Source organism: Varanus komodoensis, unplaced genomic scaffold, assembly GCF_004798865.1.
Source record: "Varanus komodoensis strain SLA01 unplaced genomic scaffold, ASM479886v1 scaffold48, whole genome shotgun sequence".
In the NCBI taxonomy this organism is placed as follows: domain Eukaryota; kingdom Metazoa; phylum Chordata; class Lepidosauria; order Squamata; family Varanidae; genus Varanus; species Varanus komodoensis.
The window spans coordinates 3,933,426-3,954,593 of record NW_025336059.1 but is presented as its reverse complement, the minus strand read 5'-3'; the positions used below and the strand labels follow the sequence as shown (position 1 = coordinate 3,954,593).

The following is a 21,168-nucleotide window of genomic DNA, read 5'->3' as shown; positions in this document are numbered from 1 at the left end:
TCGGTAGATTTGGGGGTCTCTCTACCTCCACCCCAACAACCTGAGGAATATTTCTCCTAAAAAGTATGTGTGCATATATATTTTCTGCTAAATTTGGGATTCCCCCAGTCACCTGATGCCTCCTTCTTGTTCACGGATGCTGCTTTTTCAGTTCCAGCAAAATCTGGATGGAGATAATGAGCATCTTAATATAATTGGATATTTATTAATACAGATATTTCAAGACAGGATATATCCAATTATAGTGAAAGTGCATGTGAATCTCGTGGCCAGAGGCTTCATCAGGGGAAAGAAGTCAACCAGTAATGAGCATGTCTGAATGGGCCCTCAAAACAGAGTGATTTTGTGACTCAATTATCAAATTTCTTGTGAAAGATCCAGCCCTGCTCTTTTCTGCCAAACAAAAAACCTTTTGTCGGTCTGTATCCTTGGAGAACTGGGACAAATTTGGAGACAAGAACTAAGTAGCCCTCGTCTCAGATATTGCTTTCAAAACAATGCCCACCACACAGATTTTGATTTTAAAATAACTGCACCCAACTGTGGGATTTAAGGTTTTGGGTGGGTGGTGGGGGGTATGTAAAATCATTTAATTTGGAACTTGATATTTAGCAGGACTGGCTTCGAAATCACTGATCAAAGCTTTAGAAGGGCCATAACACTGACTTTCAAAAAAAGTGTTGTCCAGCCAGCCTAGAAGCTTCTATTGCACGCTTGCCTGAAAGGGGCTCTGAGGATTAAAGACAGGTGGTCCCAGGAAAATCAATGGGCTGGACATGCATTCAGTTTTCACCACCATGCTAGGTCCTGGTTATTTTGTTTTGCCTCTCCTGCCTGGACAACTCTGAAAATAAACCCAGAGCACTTTGGTTTTTAAAAGAGGAACAACACAAACACCATTAAAACCCGCTTTTTACTACCGGTTTTATGGGTGAGTTCAAACTAAAACGTGTTCCTTATCAAACAGAAGAGATATCTTGAGCAGCTTAGATCATGTGTTTCTGCATCCTTCTGGGATCCCAAAGATAGCATGATCACAGACAGTACAGAACATTTGCTCATAAATGTCTGCTTACAGATATTTTTAATGTGTTTAACGTTTAACTCGGGGCAACGGTGAAATGCTGGTGATCAGATCTGTTTGTCCCGGGGTGCCCAGTCGAATCTGGTTTCCTCGGGAGAGTTCTACAGAAAGCTTAAGAGTTCCTTTTTTATAGGGAACTGGACACCTGCCAGGAATGGCATGCTCTTCTCATCTCGAAAAGCAGACTTCTCAACAGAGCACCTGCTTCTTGAAAGGAGGCCACAGGTCAGACAAACATGGAAACAAAACCGATCCAGCCAGAGAAGGAATGATGCGATAAAAAGGGCCCGGGACCCAAGCGGCTCACAGCACCTGTGCGGACTGGTGGATCTTTGATCTCCATGACTCAGCTCATGTCGTGACACCCAAAGTTCATGCCATGAGGCACTTGCTCAGCTCTCAGTGCCTTCCGGTTGGCAACAGGAGCGCCCGGGGAGGTTGGAAAGAGGAAAGGGGGGAAGAACAGACTCCACTTTCCCTTGGGTGTCACCACCCACCCATCCTGTACTTTTGGGCTGACATTCCCAAGGTCAGAGGTGAGCCATGTCCCCTACCGGCTGCGATGCCCCCAGGTACAACTGTCCTCAAGAAACCCACGTGGTGTGGTTGTGAAGACCGGGTCCAGCGGTTCTCATGCTGCTTCTCTTGACTCTTCAAGACTTGGTTAGCGGTTGGGCCCCATATCAACACCACCCTCTTCTCGTGGTTTAAATCCATGAAGCACCACGGACGTGTACAGCTCTGGGACCTGGTACTTCTTATATTTTGAGTACGGAGGGAGCTCACCCGTTTGTACAGAGGAGCCACGGTCACCGTTGGCCCAAGTCCTGTGAGTGGCCTGGTCTGTGGCCAGTCCTTCTTCCACGCTTCGATATTTCTCCAAGGTCAAGCTCACACTGGGGACGGGAGGAGGGTGCGACATCTTGTGCTTCTTCTTGGCCGTGACCCGCCGGTACAAGAAGATAAGGGTCAAGATGGTGATGTCCACAAGGAGCTCAAACATCTCAACCACGGAGAGCACGGAGGACCCAAACCAGAGGCTCCATTGACTCCCCATGAGAGACATGATTAGAGTCACCTAGACAAAAGCCAGAGATAGATCTTAGGGTGAGTGGTCCGTGCCGCAGATAAGTCCAAACTGTAGGCACCCACCCATAACCACATCCTCAGAGAGAGGCCAGACAACCAGGCAACCGTGTGGGCAAGAAACAACCACCCCCAACCCACAAGTTCTCGTCCAGAAGCAGTTCTTTTGTCAGCCTGATCAAGGCTGCTCCGCATTATATAAGATCAAGCCATCCCATGATGGATTATATTACGACAGGAGAAAATAGACGATTGGCTGGAAAAGGCAGGTCCCCCCCCCCACCCACCCCCAGTTCCTATGAGAGTTGCAGCTAAGCCGAGAGGCAGCAGCGAGTCCTTGGTGTGTGGGCCGTCACTGATACTTGAGGAATTCCTGCTTTGCTTCCCTGGAGAGCAATTGTTGTAAGATACTTGTGTTTGGGGCAATTGTTTCATTATCTGCCATGTTATATTTTCTTTCTGTTTCACTTTGGGCTCTTTCCCATGTTCTTTGATTGCCTTGTGCTGAGCTTGATTTTATTTCTTGTGCAACGGTTCTGTTTAGTGTCATTTTTAATCAGGTTGGGTCTAGATCGGCAGGTGTTTTTACGGCTCAGCTGCAGCATCGTGTCCTGAATTCTGTGTCCTGTGATGGGAGGCTCCCACCTTTAAAGGTGGCTGAGTATCTGCTCGGATGTATGGAGCCCTGTTGCTTAGCTGGGGTTGTTTCGCTTGCAAGAGAGGAGAGCTTGCAAGAGCAGGGAGAGAGGTGCATCAGATGATGCCTGCTGTGGAGACGTGGAGAGGGAAGACCCTGCCAGAACCCAAAGGGGTCATCCTGGGAGGCCGATGGGTGGAGATTCAGGACAGGTCCAAGGAGGACAGCTTTCCCCGAAGCAGAGTAAACTGAAATTCCCCTCCCCTCCCCTCCCCTGATTTGGACAGCTTGGAAAAGGGAGTGGACCATTTCCTGGAGGAGAAGGCTAACCATGGGCTACTAGCCTTGATGGCCACCTCCAAGATCAGGGGCAGTATGGCTCAGTGCACCAGCTGCTGGGGAACAGGGGTGGGAAGGTGCCGTGCCCCCATGAACTGCTTGTGGGTTTCCTGTGGGCAGCTAGTCGGCTGTGGGGTGAACAGAATGGATCGCGGGCCCAATCCGGCAGGGCTCTTCTGACGTTCTTATGCTCCATTGGGCTTACTCTGAAGAAAGTGTCTTGGATTGCTGCTGTCTAGGTCTGAGCTACATTCCACACCTTACCTTTCGGTACCACCCAACCCCCAGAGCTCTCTGGGGCTGGTTTAAAAAGCATCTTCTTTCCCACTGATTTTGGTGGGACCAAAATGCAACTAACTTTGCCTGGATGGGGCCCATTGCATTGTGCTTCTCCCCACACCAACTGGACTAGCTTCTTTGGAGGAAGGGACATGGTTGGAACAACCCCAATAACTCAAAATATAGAACTAAAAGCAAGAAGAATCTCTAACTCACGGTGTACTCCGGTGATTCATCCCAGGAATTGTAGTTTAATTGCTCATAGAAGATAGTCACCTTGGCGATATCTTTCCTGAAAGACAGAAAAGGCAGTTTAGAGCAGGGGTAATTTTTCACCAAATACTTTTTTCTGAGAGTTCCTTTTCTTTTCTCAACACCTTTCCTTACAAAACGGAGGCCGCTAGCAGACAACTCTGCCTTTTTTTCATTGGTGGCACAATGCACATACATACACAATACATACATATAACAGCAGGGGTGACAATAGGCCAAGAGCATTATGGAGGTCACAAAATGGCAGCCAGGATGTCAACATGTGAACACTTTAGGAAAATGCCAACAACTCGCACTGCTAATGGGGAATCCAAATACCCCATTAGAACATCTGTTTTTGTCCTGGAGGAATTGGAAGAACTGCTTCCTTCCACTGTCTCTGTTTCTAAATGTTTCTGAGCATCTGTCTCCCTGCCTTTTGATACTCTTTTGAGGTTAACTCTTATTTTGTGTCAGTGTTGGCTTGAGGAATAAGAGCATTTTTATACCGTATGCATGTATACACACGCACACAAAAACCTTTCTTCGTCTAGTGTTTAAGTATGTATACTGTACATTGGCCAGAGACATTTCTTTGTTGCCCAGTATATGAATTCTGCAAAATCAATCCATCCTCTCCCTTTCCCATTTCTGCCTCCCAGCAAATGTGATGGAGATTTTTGGAAGACTGTGTTAGTTCAAGCTGGTACAAACACTGCCCAAACATATAGAGATTTTAGTGAAACAGATAAAATGCAACAAAAAGGGGTAGAAAGTGTGTGGTAGGGGTGGGAAGAAGGGCGACTTTCTAATAATATATATATTATTAGAATATATATATTCTTTATATATATATATATATATATATATATATATATATATATATATTAAGAAGAGCGACTAACCTGTCACTTGTCGTGTTGTAACTGTTTTGTGCCAGGAGAGCTTTATGAATCCAGTTCTGAAATAAAAGGCAAGGAATTGAAATCAGGAAGTGCAGAAATGCCTGTGAGGAAGCGAGCGATGGGGGACGAAGGAGCCAGAATGGCGCCATGGAGGTGGAACTGGTGCCAGGTGGAGGTGAGATGGGGCAAATAAGCTCTGCTTAAATGTGCTGCTGTGAGTTGTCAGCATTAAACTATCACGACGGAGTGGAAGCTCATTTTTCAAAGGAAGTGGACATTGTGCCCACAAAAACGCTCATTACCCAGGAAGTGCTTAATTGGTGTCAATCATGCCTTGGGAATTTCCCTGGTGTGTTGGTGATGCAGGAACCGAGTGAGATAACTGGGGATGGGAGTTGTAGGGAGAGCTAAGAGACAGTATCCTTTCTGTCTTGGAACTTGTTCTCGCTAGGCTTCATATTTACCTCCGATTTGGTCGACGGCCACTTTGCATATCCTGCTGAAAGTTTGTAAGACGTTTCCCTGCCAAAAAGATGGAACCACCATTAACTGCAAGCACAATGCTCAAAATCTAGCCTGTTTCTAGTGCCATTTGCACTGAATGATTCTAAGTCGCCCCCAGAAATATCTTTGGAACTGTAGTTTCGGGAAAGTCCAAAGAATTCCATTTTGCAAATAGAAGTGTGTGTGATTTTTCCCCTGCCGCCAGCTAAGTTTAGTTTCCTCCTGCCTTTATGCCAGAAATGACACACACATTTGTTTTTGAACCCACCACTAATTTCCATTTCTTCCCCCCTTCTCCTTCATCCATCGATTGACCTGTCTTCCTTTTTAAAATTAGGCTCCCCTCCCATTTATCTGGAAAAAATTGTCCCAATTGGAGGTGTTGGAATGTTTCTGCTTTCTTTATTAATATAAACATGGATCCTTTCCCTTGAGCTTGAAAAATTCAGTGTAGGAAGCTGGGGCTGTTGCAGAAGCTGGCCTGTCCGTGCTCAGGGCTCAGCACACCTGGTTTCTGCTGGTACCTGGCAGGGAAAGCTGTACACCTGCTCGGAGGTGGGGTGGGGGTGCCAAAGCGGCAGGGACACTCTGAAGTGTGTGTGTACCTGCAGGATCTGTTGCAGGGATGAATAACTTGGGGGGCTATTGGGAGAGAGTAACTGAGAGGACCAGTAAGTGAACAGGCAGGTCTCCCTGCCAACCGAGGCCCAACCACCTCCCGTTCAGGTGGGTGCAAATACCGTCCTTACTCACTTGCATCTCTTAGGACAGTCGTCGAAGCAGCTGAGCTGGTGGTGGGCGAGCTGGTTATAGAGCAGGTAGAAACAGTGTCCTAGAGGAGAAAAGAGGGCAGGATCACGAGGAGGCTGCACCCACACCTGGAGTCCAAGCTCCTCCTCGCTGCCTCACCCCAAGAGGGATGTCCCGGAAGGGCAAATCCGGCTCATAGGAGTTTGATGGATCTCCTGCCCACTCTCGAGCCACTGGTTCAAATGAACCAAGTCGTGCGGGGGGGGGGGGACTTTCAGCTCCAAGACGGAGGGCCCTACAGTGGGTTGCGTGTCTCTTCCCCACGTGTCTCTCTTACCCCAGGCTGGATGCTTGTTATAGTTGCAGTATTCTGCCCCCGAGGGAAGAGGGTAGTAGTAATACCCACAGCCGCAATTTTCAATCATCTTAGTTTGGAAGCAGGAGTGCAGACAAGCCTGTGGGGATGAGAAGAAAGGAAGAGGACGCCTGTGAAGCCCTGGAAGCACCAAAGCCAATGTCCTTTGGACCAGCTTTTGAGGGGTGCAGGGGGAACGGCTGTTTCTGCTGTACCTGCAGAGTGTAAGAGCTGTTGTAGATGAGTTTGACGTTCACGTTTGCCCCGTCGTCGGTGCATTCTCCATAAACACCACCTAACCGAGTCACCTCATCCTGGTTTGGGGAAGGAAAAAAAGAATGTATTGGAGGCTTGCATGGGTCAGAATCTGTGCCAGGCCAATAGGGTGACTTGGACACCCCGCTGAATAATCCCAGCTGGTCTGTGGGAGTTTTATGTGATCTTCAGGGCATCTTATCTGTTGTGCCCTGTATTCTGAGCTTTCAGGGAGCTCTCCGTGGTGCTGCAAGGGGGCGAGCTTCTCTTGGGCATGCAGCTTGGATAGTTCCCGTGAAGTGGAAAGGAAAAGCTGCCATGGATAAGGCACCCGATGGTGCAGGAGTCACCCACCCACTGCTGCAAACTGCGCTGCCATTTCTCCCCACCCAGACTGCGGACCGATGGGCTTAGGCTCCAAGTTTTGGCCTTAGCTCCTCCACTGCTTTGAAAAGCCAGGATTCAAGGCCACGAGGGTTTATTTTAAGCATTTTGGCCCACTCTTCAGCCCCAAAGCCCCCTCCATCCTCATTGCTTTGCTGAGGGTCCCACCCAAAGCCCCTGCACGCCTCACCTGCTTGATGCCGATGGTGCTTTTAATCCCCGGGCGGATGTCGAATCCTTCGTGCTCCAGGAACGGCGTCTGGTTGTGCTTGTGGATCATCACTTTCACGCCGGCCTCAGTGGACAGCAAGGGGATGTGGTCCTTCTGCTCCACTTTGAGGATCAGAGACAGGCCTGGGGGCGAAAAGAGGTGTCAGGATTAGCCTCATAGAAACCTGGGGCAACAACGTCCGAGGTGTGGGAAGGCTCCGATCTCCCTTTCCCAGCTTGGGGCTTGCCAGACCTTTCGGACTACAACCCCCAGCACCCCGACTTCTGGCCATGCTGGTGGGGCTGATGGGAGTTGCAATCCAACACATCTGGAAAGGGCCCTGGCAGGCTGTGGGAGGCTGCTCCTTTCATATGAAAGGAGCATCAGCTGATCTGGGAGACATTTTGCTGAAAAGGTTAAATCAATGTCTGTCTGGTGGGGATGCAGGAACGAGGATTGGTGTGCAAGTTAACATTTTCTGGAGAGCTTTTCCGCGTTGCATTGCACTGAAAGCAATCTGGGTGTTTAGAAGAAGTACAACTGATGTTTTAAAAGGCTTTCCCCTCGCCTCTTCTAAATTAGACAGAAAAACCAGTGTGGCAATGTGCTTAGAGGGCTGGAGATCCGGGTTCGAGTCCCCACTCCAACATGGATCTCTCCGGGTGACTTTGGGCCGGTCACACTCTCAGCCTCACCCACCTCACAGGGTTGTTGTGAGGATAAAATGGAGAGACCTGCGTAAGCCACCTGGAATTCCTTGCAAGAGGGGAAAACAGGGACATACAAACGATTAACGAATGGGAACAGTTATGCCACTATCTGTATTTCTGGGAAAAAACAGGCTCAGTTCAGGTACTGGAAACTAAGAATCTCTGATCTGTATTAATTCAGATCTAGATTTGTCTCTTCCTGTTCGCCTGTTGTATGAGGGTGTGTCAAGGAATAGTCTCTTTCCCATGAATCGCCACCGCACCTGGGGAAGCTCAGTGAATTCAAGTTAAAAGAGAAAAAAGCAGATCTCCCAAGCAAGAATCTGCCCACCCCTAATTTCTTCCTCTTTTTATAGTATCCCCATCCCTGTGCCTGAAGCAACCAATAAATAGAAGCAAAAATCAGGTTCCAGGCCTGTAAAGATCGTCTCCCGTTTCACCTGTCCTTCTCTGGGGTCAAACATGCCTTTCATAGCAAAGTTTGCTCTGTCCTTCACTACATCTGCATCTTAGGGGATGGTGCGATGATGAAGGTGCCTTTGCACCAGGCTCATTTCTCCGATTAACATCAGTCCTCAGGGCTTTATTTTCTGTGCTTAAAAGCATGCTGGTACCCATATGATGCCTGGATATTTTCCTTTTGCAGGGCAAAGGGCTGTGTACGTGCTAATTCGGAGCAAGAAGAAAGGATGCCCCGGATGGAAAAGATGCCACCCTTTCCCCCGGCACCCTGGATTTGATCTGGTTTGAGACCCACAATTAACCCTGCACAACCATTTTTAAAATCTGGGGTTTTATTCTCGAATCTCCTTTACACAGAGGTTTGTCTGGAGGGGCAGTGTGGCAGGAAGGTTAAAACGAAGGACTGGGACCTGGAAGACCTCAGTTCTAAGCCCCGCTTGCTCAGGAAGTTCGCTGGGTGATGTTGGGCCAGACACAGACTCTCGACCTGGCGTTCCTCACAGGGTTGTTGTGAGGATGAAATAGGAGGATTTTGTAAACCAGCTCCTTGTGAGTGGGGGGCGGGGAGGAATGGGGTGTAAATGTAATTAAAAGGGGGAGGGATTTTTCTGTGTAGGATTGGAGGGAAAGAACAGCTCATGCATTCTATCCTAACATTTTCTGCCTTCCACAGTCGTGTCCTAATCAGCTTTCAGCTTCGGAGCCCTACTCAAATCCAGAGAGCTGATGGCTCTCGCCTCCCTCCCAGAAAAACCCAGCCTGTGAAGAATGGGTGTGTTTCTGACAGCGTTGTCCTTTGCTGTGAGCATTTGGTGAGATGCACGCCAGCTGAAGTCTCCAAGGTCTGGAATATTTTAAAAATTATGATATTCGCACCATCTAATTCTATAGGGCAGTGATGGTGAGCCTTTTAGAGACCGAGTGCCCAAACTGCGACCCAAATCCCACTGATTTATCACAAAGTGCCAACACTGCAACAAAACCTGCAAACTGAGGTTTTAGTTGAGAAAAAACAACTCACAGCCAGTGCAAGTGCATATCCTTGGCAGTTCACTGACCGGCCATGCAAAAGCTCAGACGAGTCGCGGCTAATGAGTCACAACTCGTGACATCATCGCCTGGTGCCACTACTCCTGTCCGAGCATGCGCATGGCCCCTGTGTGCGCTGCCATCCGATGCTCGGCTGCTGGGGCGATGCTGGGGCGACTGGGCCCGCGTGCCGACGGAGAGGGCTCTGCGTGCCCAGTGTGGCACACGAGCCGCAGGTTCGCCACCACTGCTATAGAGCATTGACTATTGCTTCTTGTAGCTTGTTTCTTTCTCCGAACGTACCATAAATGATTCCTGGCTTGTACGCTTTCCAGAAGTTGTCTGTTCCGTTCTTGTTAAAAGTGTAGCAACTCCCATAGACAGGATGATGGAAGTGCTCAGTATCACTGCAGTAAAAAGAGGAGGAGAGGGGGAAAAAGGAAGGGATGGAGGGAGAAATCAGAGCGAGTCAGAATCAAATATAAGCATTTCCTGGTTGTTTCCAATCCTCGTGTAGATTCTGACACCAATCTCAGCTTGCGGCCGTGACCCTGTGCGTTCCCCCACCGATTCCTCCATAGGTGTGCGCCTTCTCCTAACCTCACCCCCTTTCCCCCAAATATTTGATGTTTTTCTGGGCTTTCCATGCATCTTCCCTGTTCGAAGAGGCTGAAGTGCCTCTCCTAAGGATCGGAGGCTGGATGGAGTTCTTGGAACAAAAAAATCCAGAGATTCTTGTCCCTGCCCTTTGGTGTACAGCACTGAGTTCACGCATTGAATGTGGATCCTAAAGCCACCAAAATGTCACCATCCAGAAAGGAGGTATCAGCAACTTTGGGAAACCCAAAGGAATGGAGAACTACAAAGGCCTAAAAGCAGGTGAGGACATCAAACAGCAACTGGAGATGCTCTGTGACTCCACAATGCCGGTGAGTAGCATGGAAAACCAGAGGAATGGAATGGAGTGCTTGAAAATGGGCATGGCTGGCTGGCTGGCATCCCAAACAAGAGCACTCTGCCTGCAATTTTGGACGGATATAGGTCCTGGGTGCAAACTACCAGAAAAGGATCGGCTGTCCTGAACGCTCAAGATAGGACAAGACAGACTGGCAGACAGACAGACAAATAGCTGCTAAGCCCTCTTGTCTGATTGACAAACTGTCCATTGTGAACGCCATCAGACGGAGGAGAAGGCATCGATAGGCCTTGTAAGTCTGGAAGCAACAGAGAAATGTTCTCCCCCTGCTTTTGCACAACGCACGACTTCTACAGCATTTCTGTGGGTCTCTGTCTTGGACTGATGCAAGCTGCATTTTGAAAAGCCTCTCTCTTTCTTTACCAAGACGTGGGATAAAAATAGAAAACTTAAACAGGATTCAAGCCAAACCATGCCCAAATATTTCAAAAGCGCATGCACACATGACCCTGGTCCTATATTACATAGCACGGCCCAGCAAATTGTACTTGGAGTGATGTCATCCTGACTCAGCGGGAGAACAGATTAACAAACGAATGGTGAAACATCTCCAGAGACTGTACGGAACTTCCAGGAGCTGCGGAGTACTCAAAATTTGCCCTGATAACACTTGAGCAAATGTTTGCTCAGGTTTTCTATACGTTGGGCACACATTTTGATGACCCTTTGTGGTTAGTTCCTTTGTGGCTTATTTGGCAATGGTTGCAGGTAGAAGCTGGCATATCCTGCCATTACTGCCCTGAAAGAACAAGCGGTCCAGTTACACCGTGTATTATGCAAACGAGATAAGGCTGGTGGGAAGGATGGTGAGCTGTGCCACAATTGTGCCATGATTGAAGGTTATCCATTGCACAGAATCCAAGTGAAGGGTCGTTAGTTGGTTAGGACAAAGCAGCGGGATCTTTTGGTGCTAGAGATCTTGCAGGCAAAAGGTCTTGTGAATGTTTGCTGTACAGGCCAAGACCAATTCTGTTTGTTTAGATAAGCCATGACTTCTGTGGCTTCAGAGTTAAAGCAGGTGGAAGCCGTTGGTCCTCAAGGAGGGATGGAAAAATGCATCCTATTTATGATAATTCGGGTTCCCTGAATACCCTCCTGACACGCTGCTTCCCCTGTCAACTTGCAGTCTTTCTTCGGTTCGTTCCAGTAGGAAAGTATGGCTTTTGCAGAACAAGCAGCAGGTTAAAAAAAAATGGCAGCACCCCAAAATGGACACATTCCCCCTTAGAATAAATTGCGAAAAGGTCCACTTTCCAAAACATTCATTAAAAAAAAAAAACCCACAAGTTTGGACATTTGTAAGTATGTCCTGATGGCCAGCGAATTTGGGGTGTAAGTCACTTTCCCATGGGACAGGGCACCGATTCCTACCAATCCTGAGGGCTTTAAGATGCCTTCAGCACGCTGCACAGTGCATAGTTGAATTTGGATGGCATTCAAAGGGGGACGGACAATCCTGGAGCGGGAGGCTATCCAAGGCTACGAGTCCTCATGACCATCTCCTACCTCCAGGTTCAGATCCGTGGAGGAAATGGCTTTAGTGGCTATTAGCCCTGCTGGCCACATGCCACCTCCAGGATCGGGGCAGTCTACCTATGTACACCACTTGCTGGGGAGCATGGGTGAGAGGGTGCTGCCACACTCCTATCATGCTGCTGGGCTGCTGTGGGAGCAGTATCCTGAGTGGATGGACCCGGGGAGAGTGACTGATTTGGAAAATTCCTTGGCCGCCGTTCAGGGCAGCAAACAGCAAGAAAAGGAGAAGACGGCAGCCAGAGGTGGACACCCTAAGGCAGGGGGTGGAAGGAATGCCTGCATGCGCTCGGAGCTGCCCGCCACATGCCCTGTGACGCAAGCACCAGGTTGGGGCTTCACCTGTAGGATCAGGCTGGCTGAGTTCCCAGCGGCTCTCGCGCCCTCCCAGCTCACCTGCAGTTTGCCCTGCAGAACTGCTCCCAGCCAAGCGTCTAAGCTTATCTAATCAGGTGCGCTCCGGCTTTAGGGTTTATCTGATTGTTCTCGGCACACGGCCGCCATCAGAGGCAAACTGGCCAGAGCTGGGTGGCACCGAAATTGGCTTCAGTTGCTCTTTACCCTAAGGGCTGCCGAGCCAGGTGGAATCTGGGCAACCCGAAGGAAATTCCCCATCTGCATCCCCAAATTATCCCAGTGGGAGACAAGGGCCAACACCCTGAGACCGAGACTGAAATGGGCGGGATGCACGGAGAGGCCAGCTTTCAAAGGAGCGACTGAAGATGTTCCAGCAAGGGGGTTTTAAAGTGGTCCATTTAAGTGCATGCCACTGGATTACCTGGCCCTTGTTTCCCGGACGCTAGGATATCTCTCGTGGCATTTTTAATTTCTGGCGGTGTTTTTTCATTTCCAAGGGAAATGTCCGACAGGCCTCTGTGCCTCCGTCGATTTGGTCATTCAGGAGGGAATTCAGAATTTAGAATGTCAGAAAAAAGTAAAAAAATGAAACCAACAGAAAGGATCCTTTCCGGGTCAGAACAGCCAGTTCTCTTAACATGCTGTGTTGGGGAATTGAGCATTTCGCCCTTAAGTGCCAAATCCCCTGTTCACCACCAGTGGTCAGGCAGTGTTGGATAGTCCCCCAAATCCCCTCCCTTCCGTTCGTGATGTGCACAGACATGTAGAGAAGCGATTACGTGATGCACACACGTAATTACATCACAGTCATTTTCTGACGGTGATTTTTGTTGCAAGACAACCCTTAAAATAACTGAAATGGAATGATTTTGTTTGTGTGGGTGGGCAGGCAAGTGTGGGTGCTTCAGGCCAAAGAAAGAGAATGAAACAACTTCTGGTTGCTCAAATCCACTGCTCATGATCATGAGATCTAGAAACTTGGCTGGTTTGGTTTAAGAGTGATAGCTGATTGCTGACGATGTGATCTGAATAGGGGGACTAGAGAATGTCAATCCACAGAGGGATCCATCCACTCATTTTACTAGCATGCAGGCAGGCACAGTGAGTGGACAAGCTGGTTACCTGGGTCGGCAGGGCTCTCCGTCATACTGGCAAGAGTAGACCAAGTCACTGATGTGGTCCTTCTCGAGGGAAACGTCGATGATGGGCGGGATTTGGGACATGATGTTCATGTAGTGGAAACGGTACCATTCCCGGACGGCATCCACTCCAGAGGAATACACTTTGTTGAAACACGCCCCTCCCGTTGCATTGCACTGAAGGAGGCAGAGGATCAGGGGTTGGAAAAATGGTTTGCATCTCAAGGAATGATAATAGAAGGTCTTATCAGGCTGCACCAAAAAGCACAAGAAGATAAACCCTTGCCAAGGTATAAATAGTGCTCTGAAGACCATTTGGGGACCCCCCCCCCCCCGTCTCTCCCCCCACCAGAACAGTGGAGGAAAGCTTTGGTCCCGGCTTCACCAGCTAACACTCCAGTCCTTTACCCATTCAATTCAAGTTCCTTTGAATTAAACGGGCACCCTTCTGAGCAGACTTGTGCAGTGGTACCTCGGCTCACGAACTTAATCCGTTCCACGACTCTGGTCCCGACCCAAATTGGTCGTGAGCCAAGTCAAATTTCCCCATCAGTTTCCATGTAAATAAGGTTAATCCGTTCTGTAACCATTTTTTCATCACAAAAATTTGACAGAAAGTGACAAAGAACAACGAAGATCACGGCCATCTCCCCTCCGCCCCGAGCACAACCGCAATCGCACCCGTCTTCCCGGCATGAGCGTGATCATGATCTTCACCCGATGCGGCGTTCGTGACCTAAGGCAATTTTTTTCTGAAATGTCTGTTCGCAACCCGATTTTGGAGCTGGGGGTCAGACTAGATGGCCCGGGAGACCCCTTCTGACTCACTCTGTTTCTATGTTTGTGAGCCAAGGTATCATTGTATAGGATTACACTGCAACATTAGACCGTTTGGAATCCAGAGAGAAATCTGGAAGCCAGTGTCATAGGATTCCCAAGCAACAAATTTGCAAGTGCTTTGAGGATTTCTTGTAAGTCCTATGGAATTTCTCTTCCTTTGACTTTCAGGACAATCAACAAGCTTGGTTCTTTGGATTTTCAGGTATTTTAGATTGTTGCTGCCTAGGGGCAGCGTACGGTCTGGTTTGTCCTCTATGTGATAGTCACAATATTCTGCGCGAGCAAAAAGCCCCACATCACTCTAGTACTAAATTCATGAGTCTTTCATCAAAAGCTGTGGGTGTTTTGCTCCAAGCAGCTTTATAATGCTGGTATTGCAAATACCTCCAGACCTGCTTTTGCATGCAAAATGTGCTGAGGAGCACGGCAAAAAGAGATTAAAACCCCGCAAAATAGATTCACCCATCCCTGCAACAAACACATGAGAATTTTGCATTTACAGTGCGATCCTTCGCATGTTTGTATATCCCCTGGGACTTGTGGGCCTTTTTTGCTGTGCGAACATGACAAGGCATTGTGCATTTCATTAATATCTATTGTGCTGTTCCACTGAAACCCCAGGCAAAGATGTCCTCAGTTCCTGGGTTGCTCTTAATTGCCATTGCTTAATGGTAGTTCATTTCTTGCAACTGCAAGGAAGCTGAGGAACTGAGGCTGCCGAAGGAGAGCAAGAATTAAAGAGGAGAGGATGTCACATGACGGACTGAGTCATGGGTGGAAAACTGCTGAGTCGTGTGGTTTAAAAAGGAAACAAAGAGGAGATCGGTGCCTCGCTGCTGGAATGAAACTGCAAACGGCAAAGAGGGGGAAGAGGATCTCTGAAGCAACCTCTCCAAACCAGATGCCCGCCTGGTGTGCTTGGTTACAGTGCCCATCATCCCCAGCCAGCATGCTGGGAATTGTACTCTAATGCATCTGATGGGGCACCCGATTGGGAGAGGCTATTTCAGAAGCACAGGCTTGGATCCTGAAAGTGCGATCCTATGGATTCTAGGTGGTCCCCTCAGTCTCCTGGTGGCTAAGATGCGAAGCGCTCCTTTTAAGCTCATTTGGAGCGCACCTGCTCGGAGCTCAGCTGCGAAATGTCTCCGGAGGTCAGACTAGATGGCTCGGGAGACCCCTCTGACTCACTCTGTTTCTATGTTTCTAAGATGTGCCTGGATTCATCACAAAGGGCCACTAAAAATGGCCATGAGAAGCCTGGTTCTTCTTACCAGCCGGAAGCCGACTTTCCCTCCCATCCTCACGAGGGCGATGCTTCGATCCAGGTGGAACTTGGAGCTGTTGTCCTGGCTGGGCCCTCGGTTCGAATTCTCCTCCAGGCTGACGCTGGCGTCATCTTCCAAAGCCGACTGTGGAACGTTGAAGCCGTACAAAAGATACACTGTTTCCCTGGCCAGCTTATCCAGCTTGGCCATGTCTTTACTGACTTGATGGATTCTGTGGAAAGGAGAGAAACGGCAGTTTGGGATACCGGAGTGAAGCGAAGTCCCTAGCAAAAGGAACTCTACCGAACGCCACCCAATAGTCAGTTCTCGAATCCTTCAGCAACAAGCCCTGGGCATCTTACCTAAAAGGCCTCAGAGGGGAACCAACGTGCAGAACCGAGAGATGCATCTCGACTCCCTGAACTCCCGGTCGGTATCCCTCTCTTCAGCCCTGTTTATTCGTAGATCGTAGGATAAGTCTGAAATCCCCACACCTGTTCCGGATTCTCTGTCCTTCCTGCCCGCACAGAGCCATGCTTGCACTCTATGTAATGTGTTGGTATCCCATTCACGACTTTGTCCCTGATTGGCTGGGCTGCCCTTGTGACTTGTTCAAGGAAGGGTGGAGCTCATAATCAGCTGGATTTGTTTATTATCTTCAGGGGGGTGTCAGCACATAAAAAGACCTGTCTGGCTATCAGGTCTATGACATCGCCCTGACTGCTGTGGTCCCTGATTGGCTGGGATTAGCAATATAGCTAATCGGAGGAAGAGGAGGAGGAGGAGATGACATTATTACAAGGAATATAATGGTGGCAGGAGGGGAAAACAGTGTTTAATAACAGGGTGTAATAACTAGAAAAGGGTGACCATATTCACAAAGACAGCTACCGAATCACCTGCATGCACCATGGCTCTCCACCCCATTCTCAGCTGAGTTCCTGACCCAGTTTAGTCCCTCCCATCACCCAGGTGGGTTCTTCATATTCCATGCCTCCCATACTTTCCAAATCCCCAAGTTTCCAAAGGAAGCTCCGGAATAAAACCCCCTACCTGTAGGGGTTCAGGTTGCAGATGGTGACGGCGGGAAACATCTTCGGCTCTGAGTGAACGGACATGGCCATGACGACCGGGTAGGCCCAGTACTGGTTGAACAGGAGTGCAAACTGCCAGTACAACATGGCGAAGCTGGCGAGGAAGAGGAGCGCCCAGAACACTGTCTTCATCTTGTTGCGGCTGGAGCACACCAGGCGGATGGTTCCATGGATGGTGGTGTTCAGGCAGAAGAACTCAAAGAGGTCCTTGAAGCCGCTGTAGAACTCAATGAGAGCAATGTCTTCCTCTCTGGTTTCTGATTCCTTCTCTTTTGCCGCGTCCTCCTCCATTTTCTAAACCTGCAATGAGTTTGGGATTCTGCGTTAGGGTGGACGAGGAGCCCCGCGACCAAGCCTTGCAGGGTGTCTCAACTGCTAAACAGGGCTTGCCCTCTGATCTTCCAGCCAGTCTGTCACCCAGGCCTCCCTTCGGGAAGTTCCATTCCATACTGGGCCATCTTGGCACAATCTGTGCTCATTCACAACGTCTTTGGCCATGGCATGGTCCTCCAGGCTGCAAGGCAGACTAGACTGAAATGGAAGACGTTCCCAGAGCAGATCCTGGTAAGGGAAAGGGTCCTTCTGGGTGATAAAGGAGAGCAAACCTTGAGATCTTGCAAGCGGAGGCCTTAGTGAACCGCCTGTACCAGCTTTGTAATGTGTTGCTCTTGGCTTTTTATGCATCGCTTGAGGAGCACCTCTCCTACCCCCAGTCCTATATAGAGACACGGGTCCAATCGCATCGCCCAAAGGAATGGCTGGCTGGCAGCATCTGCTTCACAAGGCATTGCTTCCTCGCTTCCCAAATTCCAGCAGGAACATCTGAATCATGATGCCGTCCAAAGAGTTTGGGAAACTTAAAAGGGGGCTGCAGCTGCTGCCCTCAGGTTGCAACGAGCGGCCAGTCAGCCAGTTGGACCCAAATGCCAGCACCGACCCACTGCTCCAGGGACCCTGGACACCTGCAGCTGCCCAAAGATGCCCCAGCCCTGGGCGGGACCAATCCAAACCTGCGGCTAGTATGCGGCTCCAGGTGGCTGCTATGAAAATGGTTGGATTTAGCCACCAGGCACGGGGCATGGATTTCAGTAAAGGAAGGTGGGTTTCCGTGCATCTTTCTCTTGAGGAACACCGATGCATTACAGAGGATAGGCAGAAAATACACCCGTCTCAGAGAAAGGTAACCGGCACAGTGCCACCAACTGCAAGTTCCAAGCCAGGCCTGCAGTCTTAGAAGGTGCTGCCCTCTGGTGGCTGCATCCGAGCAGTGCTGAACGCTTCTTGATTCGTGTGTTAGAGGGAAGCCACAGGTAAAGCCTTGGAGAGTCTTTATTCATAGAATCATAGAGTAGTGGAGCTGGAGGGGGCCATGAAGGCCATCCGGTCCAGCCCCCTGTTGCTGCAGGACGCCAAGTCACACCATCCCACTCAGAGGGCTGTCCAGGTTCTTATTCATTCCAGCTTTTACCATGAGTTCTCTCAGAGCCGTCCACGACGGCAGACCTGTTTTGAGGATCTACTTCAGCCCTGTGGATAGCTTCTAGACAGCTCAAAATAAAAGCAGCAGCAGATGAGGCGCCCCGGTGAGGGGTTCCCAGCCTCCCCTAGTAAGCAGTGGACTCTCTCCTGTCTGTTGGAGAGGACAGAGAGAGAGACTTTCACCGCCATGGGAGACTTTGGGCCAGCCACGGACCCTCGGCTCAGTCTACCTCCTCCCAGAGATTCTGTAGCTTTGTTCTCTGTGGATCCACTCCATATATATATATATATATATATATATATATATATATATATATATATATATATAATCCACTCGGCAGCCCCTTCATCTCTCACGTTCTGAGAAGCTACGATCTCCCTCCAAAGGTGGAAACAGGAACAAAATCATGACAGGAAAGAGTCCCGATAAAGGCAGACCGTTGGCGGAGATGAGTTCCGTCAAGGATTGCAAATCTGCACATGTTCTGGAGCGTGCTTTTCTTGCTACATCATCTCTTGCAGGGCAATAGGATATCGGAGGTTGAATCGGTTTTGCGACACAGAGCGCCGATGGCTGCAGTGAATCAGCAGCTGCCTACCCTGCCGTGACTAAAAAATATAAGCATATCCACCAAAGCCTGAGTGGGCAGGTCATCTCAGGTGACAACACGCTCCGGGGCTTTGTCCAATGAAGACATCTGTGTAACTCTGAAGCTTGCATCACTGGGTGAGCTCACATCTCTTAGTCTCTGCATTTGAGTTTGGAGTTCAGAAATCTGCTCTGATTGAGCTAAAGCCAGGTCAGTGAGAGGTCGAAAGTAGATTCTTGAATTCTTGGGAAAGTGATGCGGAATGATTGGCTGGACCCAATGATTGGTTGGGAAAGGGGCTGTGACCCCCTGGGGAATTTGGCCCTGAGATGGAGGTTCTTTGGGCCCTGTTTTTATTTCTGTGCACCCTGAGAGTTCCTCATCCCCCTGGACCGACGGCCCAGGATGTGACCCTCTGAGCGGATGCTGCATCTTGATTCGAGCGGGTGCCCATGTCCCGGTGCCAGTTTCATTGGGGAGGGGGGGAGTCTTTGGGCAGGATGCTGGGGAACCCCACCCGGTGTGGAGGGAGGCTTCTTTCTGCTATTGCCTCCGTCCTCCCCCTTGGGGCCCGATCCTCACCACTGCCCTGGAGGAGAATTCACGGCCAGTGACATTTTCCTGCCCCTTTTCTGAGTACCTCCTGCTCTCCCAACAAACAAAAGCATCAACAAGGAAGAGCAACTCCAGTTCTTTTATTTTTCTTGCTGGGAAACAGGGTATAAAGCAGAGGTGAGCATTCTGGAAACTCCAGCTGGCTTATAGTATTCTCCTGCTGCTGCTCTCAGGCTTATTCTCACAACAACCCTGTGAGGTAGGTTGGGCTGAGAGTCTTGTCTTCTCAGCAGATCCTGGTGGCCAGGTAAGTTGGGACAGGTGCGCCCCTTTAGGTGCTTTCTGATACAGGTGCATGTGATGCCTGAATACCTCCAAAAATGGTGTGTGTGGTCAAAATTCCAGCGGGGACTAGAAGCCCAGGAATGACCCGTATAGAATTTAGTGTGCAAATATATGCATTACGCCCACGTTGTTAAAATACGGACATGTGTATCCTCTCATAAACATGTTTTCTAAGAAGCCGCTCCCCGCCAATTCAATTGGAACTTGCTCATTTGCAAACACGCTGAGCATCGGAGCCCTTAGCCGTTTGTATAATTTCACTCCTCTGGGCCTTTTCGTGGGATCATCTGCACAGATAAAGAGAAAGACTCAGAGGAGTGAATGAGTAAGAAAGGAAAGAGAACCTGCTCATGCTGCAAAGAAAACCATGAAATGAGCCACATTGTGAGCAAGTGGCTAGTCCTCATGAAGTCACGCGCTGATGCAAAAGGAAATATTTTGTCACATATGATTGTGATTATATATGTGTAAAAAGCAGAACGGAGTGACAGAGAGGAGAAAGACAGAAAAATCATGTGGTTAGAATCTTCTGCATATTTATCTGGGACTAAGTCCCATTAAATTAATTTCTGAGCAAAAATGCATAGGATATTCTACAGAAATTAGAAACTTGACACTCTCTTTGCAAACCCCAGTTACTTCTCCTGCCTCCCCAAACTGAAATGATTGATTGATTGATCGATCAACTGATCATCATAAATTGGGACTGCACACCCCACCTGTCTGCCTTTGTCCACATGAATAAAATGAAGAGAGAACAATCATATTAGCATAATTAGCCTCTTTCTCTTGCACTGACTGTGTCCAAACTGTCCTGCATGTCTTATATGAGACATCAAAGGACCATACCATATGCCCTGCATTGTGGGGGGGGGGGCTGAAGTGGAGCAAATAGCCCTGCCATCAACCCAGCAGTGGGGGACACTATTAATTGGGGAGGGGAAACAGAGGCAGAAGGTCGCAAGTTCGGTCCCAGGCCTCTGCATTTCTAAGGACATCATTCTGCCTATTCTGGCTTGGATGCTCTCAGGCCTGGAGGTGTCTGCTGTTCCCCTCTCCAGTCCTCCAGGACTGAATTTACACTCAGGCACTTTGGAGAGGGAAGGAAGGCGCACCGACCGCCAACAGAGAGTTTGTATTCCAGCAGCTGCACCTTCTTCACTTCCCCATCTGCCGGGATGCTTGGTTTGCTTCCCTTCTGGGCTCACTCTCCCAGTATCTCCCTGTCTCCCCTGCAAGGAGTTGGGGCTGGAGCATGGATCCCCAGCCGATGCACCGTCTCCTCCCGGGGACCTGGGAATCGGCAATATCCCATGGCCCCCTAGAATCGAGGGAGCCATGGGATTGCTCTCGAAAGGGATCTGGTGTCAAGCAAAGACTGGGAAGCCACTGCCAAGTTGAAACAGACAAAGGTGCTAGCAGGGGGAAAGTCTGAGTTGCTGGGAAGTAGCTTCCCTAATCCTCAACATTACTCAGCTTCTGTGCTACAAGATCTTCATATCAGGCTTTTAATTCCTCTGTCTGTCTAACTCAAGCCAAAGTTTGCCCAGAATCCTATATCTGTGGCCAATGCACCAATCTCTGTGGCAGCCAGGCAGAGGTGGATCAGTCCCTCCCTTCTCAGAACTTCTGAGGTTCAGCATTCAAAACTAAAGATTTAAAAGACTTTCTTTCCAGTTTGCACATCTTCTAACTTGGCCCAAGGCCAAAGAAGAGTGTATTATTTGGGGGAAATGTTGGCACATTTCTG

General features: G+C 49.2%; 1 protein-coding gene across 1 annotated transcript; it reads right to left on the bottom strand.

The window, feature by feature from the left end:
* Window positions 1-1,748: 1,748 nt before the first annotated feature.
* Window positions 1,749-16,740, bottom strand: SCNN1D (sodium channel epithelial 1 subunit delta). The gene is made up of 12 exons (XM_044445306.1): window positions 16,409-16,740; window positions 15,362-15,587; window positions 13,231-13,424; window positions 9,546-9,649; window positions 7,021-7,184; window positions 6,407-6,505; window positions 6,174-6,291; window positions 5,840-5,918; window positions 5,047-5,104; window positions 4,583-4,638; window positions 3,642-3,717; window positions 1,749-2,162 (listed from the first exon to the last, which is right to left on the bottom strand). The coding sequence occupies exons 1-12, from the start codon at window positions 16,738-16,740 to the stop codon at window positions 1,749-1,751; spliced, it is 1,920 nt and encodes a 639-aa protein (XP_044301241.1).
* Window positions 16,741-21,168: the final 4,428 nt, after the last annotated feature.

Bases quoted from the DNA above. Each gene is read 5' to 3' on its own strand.
- SCNN1D (XM_044445306.1), bottom strand. From the start codon at position 16,740: ATGGAGGAGGACGCGGCAAAAGAGAAGGAATCAGAAACCAGAGAGGAA. The intron at 4,639-5,046 runs GTAAATATGAAG...CTTTTATTTCAG, and splicing joins GGCCGTCGACCAAATCGGAG to AACTGGATTCATAAAGCTCT. The intron at 2,163-3,641 runs GTGAGTTAGAGA...GCTTTTGTCTAG, and splicing joins ATGAATCACCGGAGTACACC to GTGACTCTAATCATGTCTCT.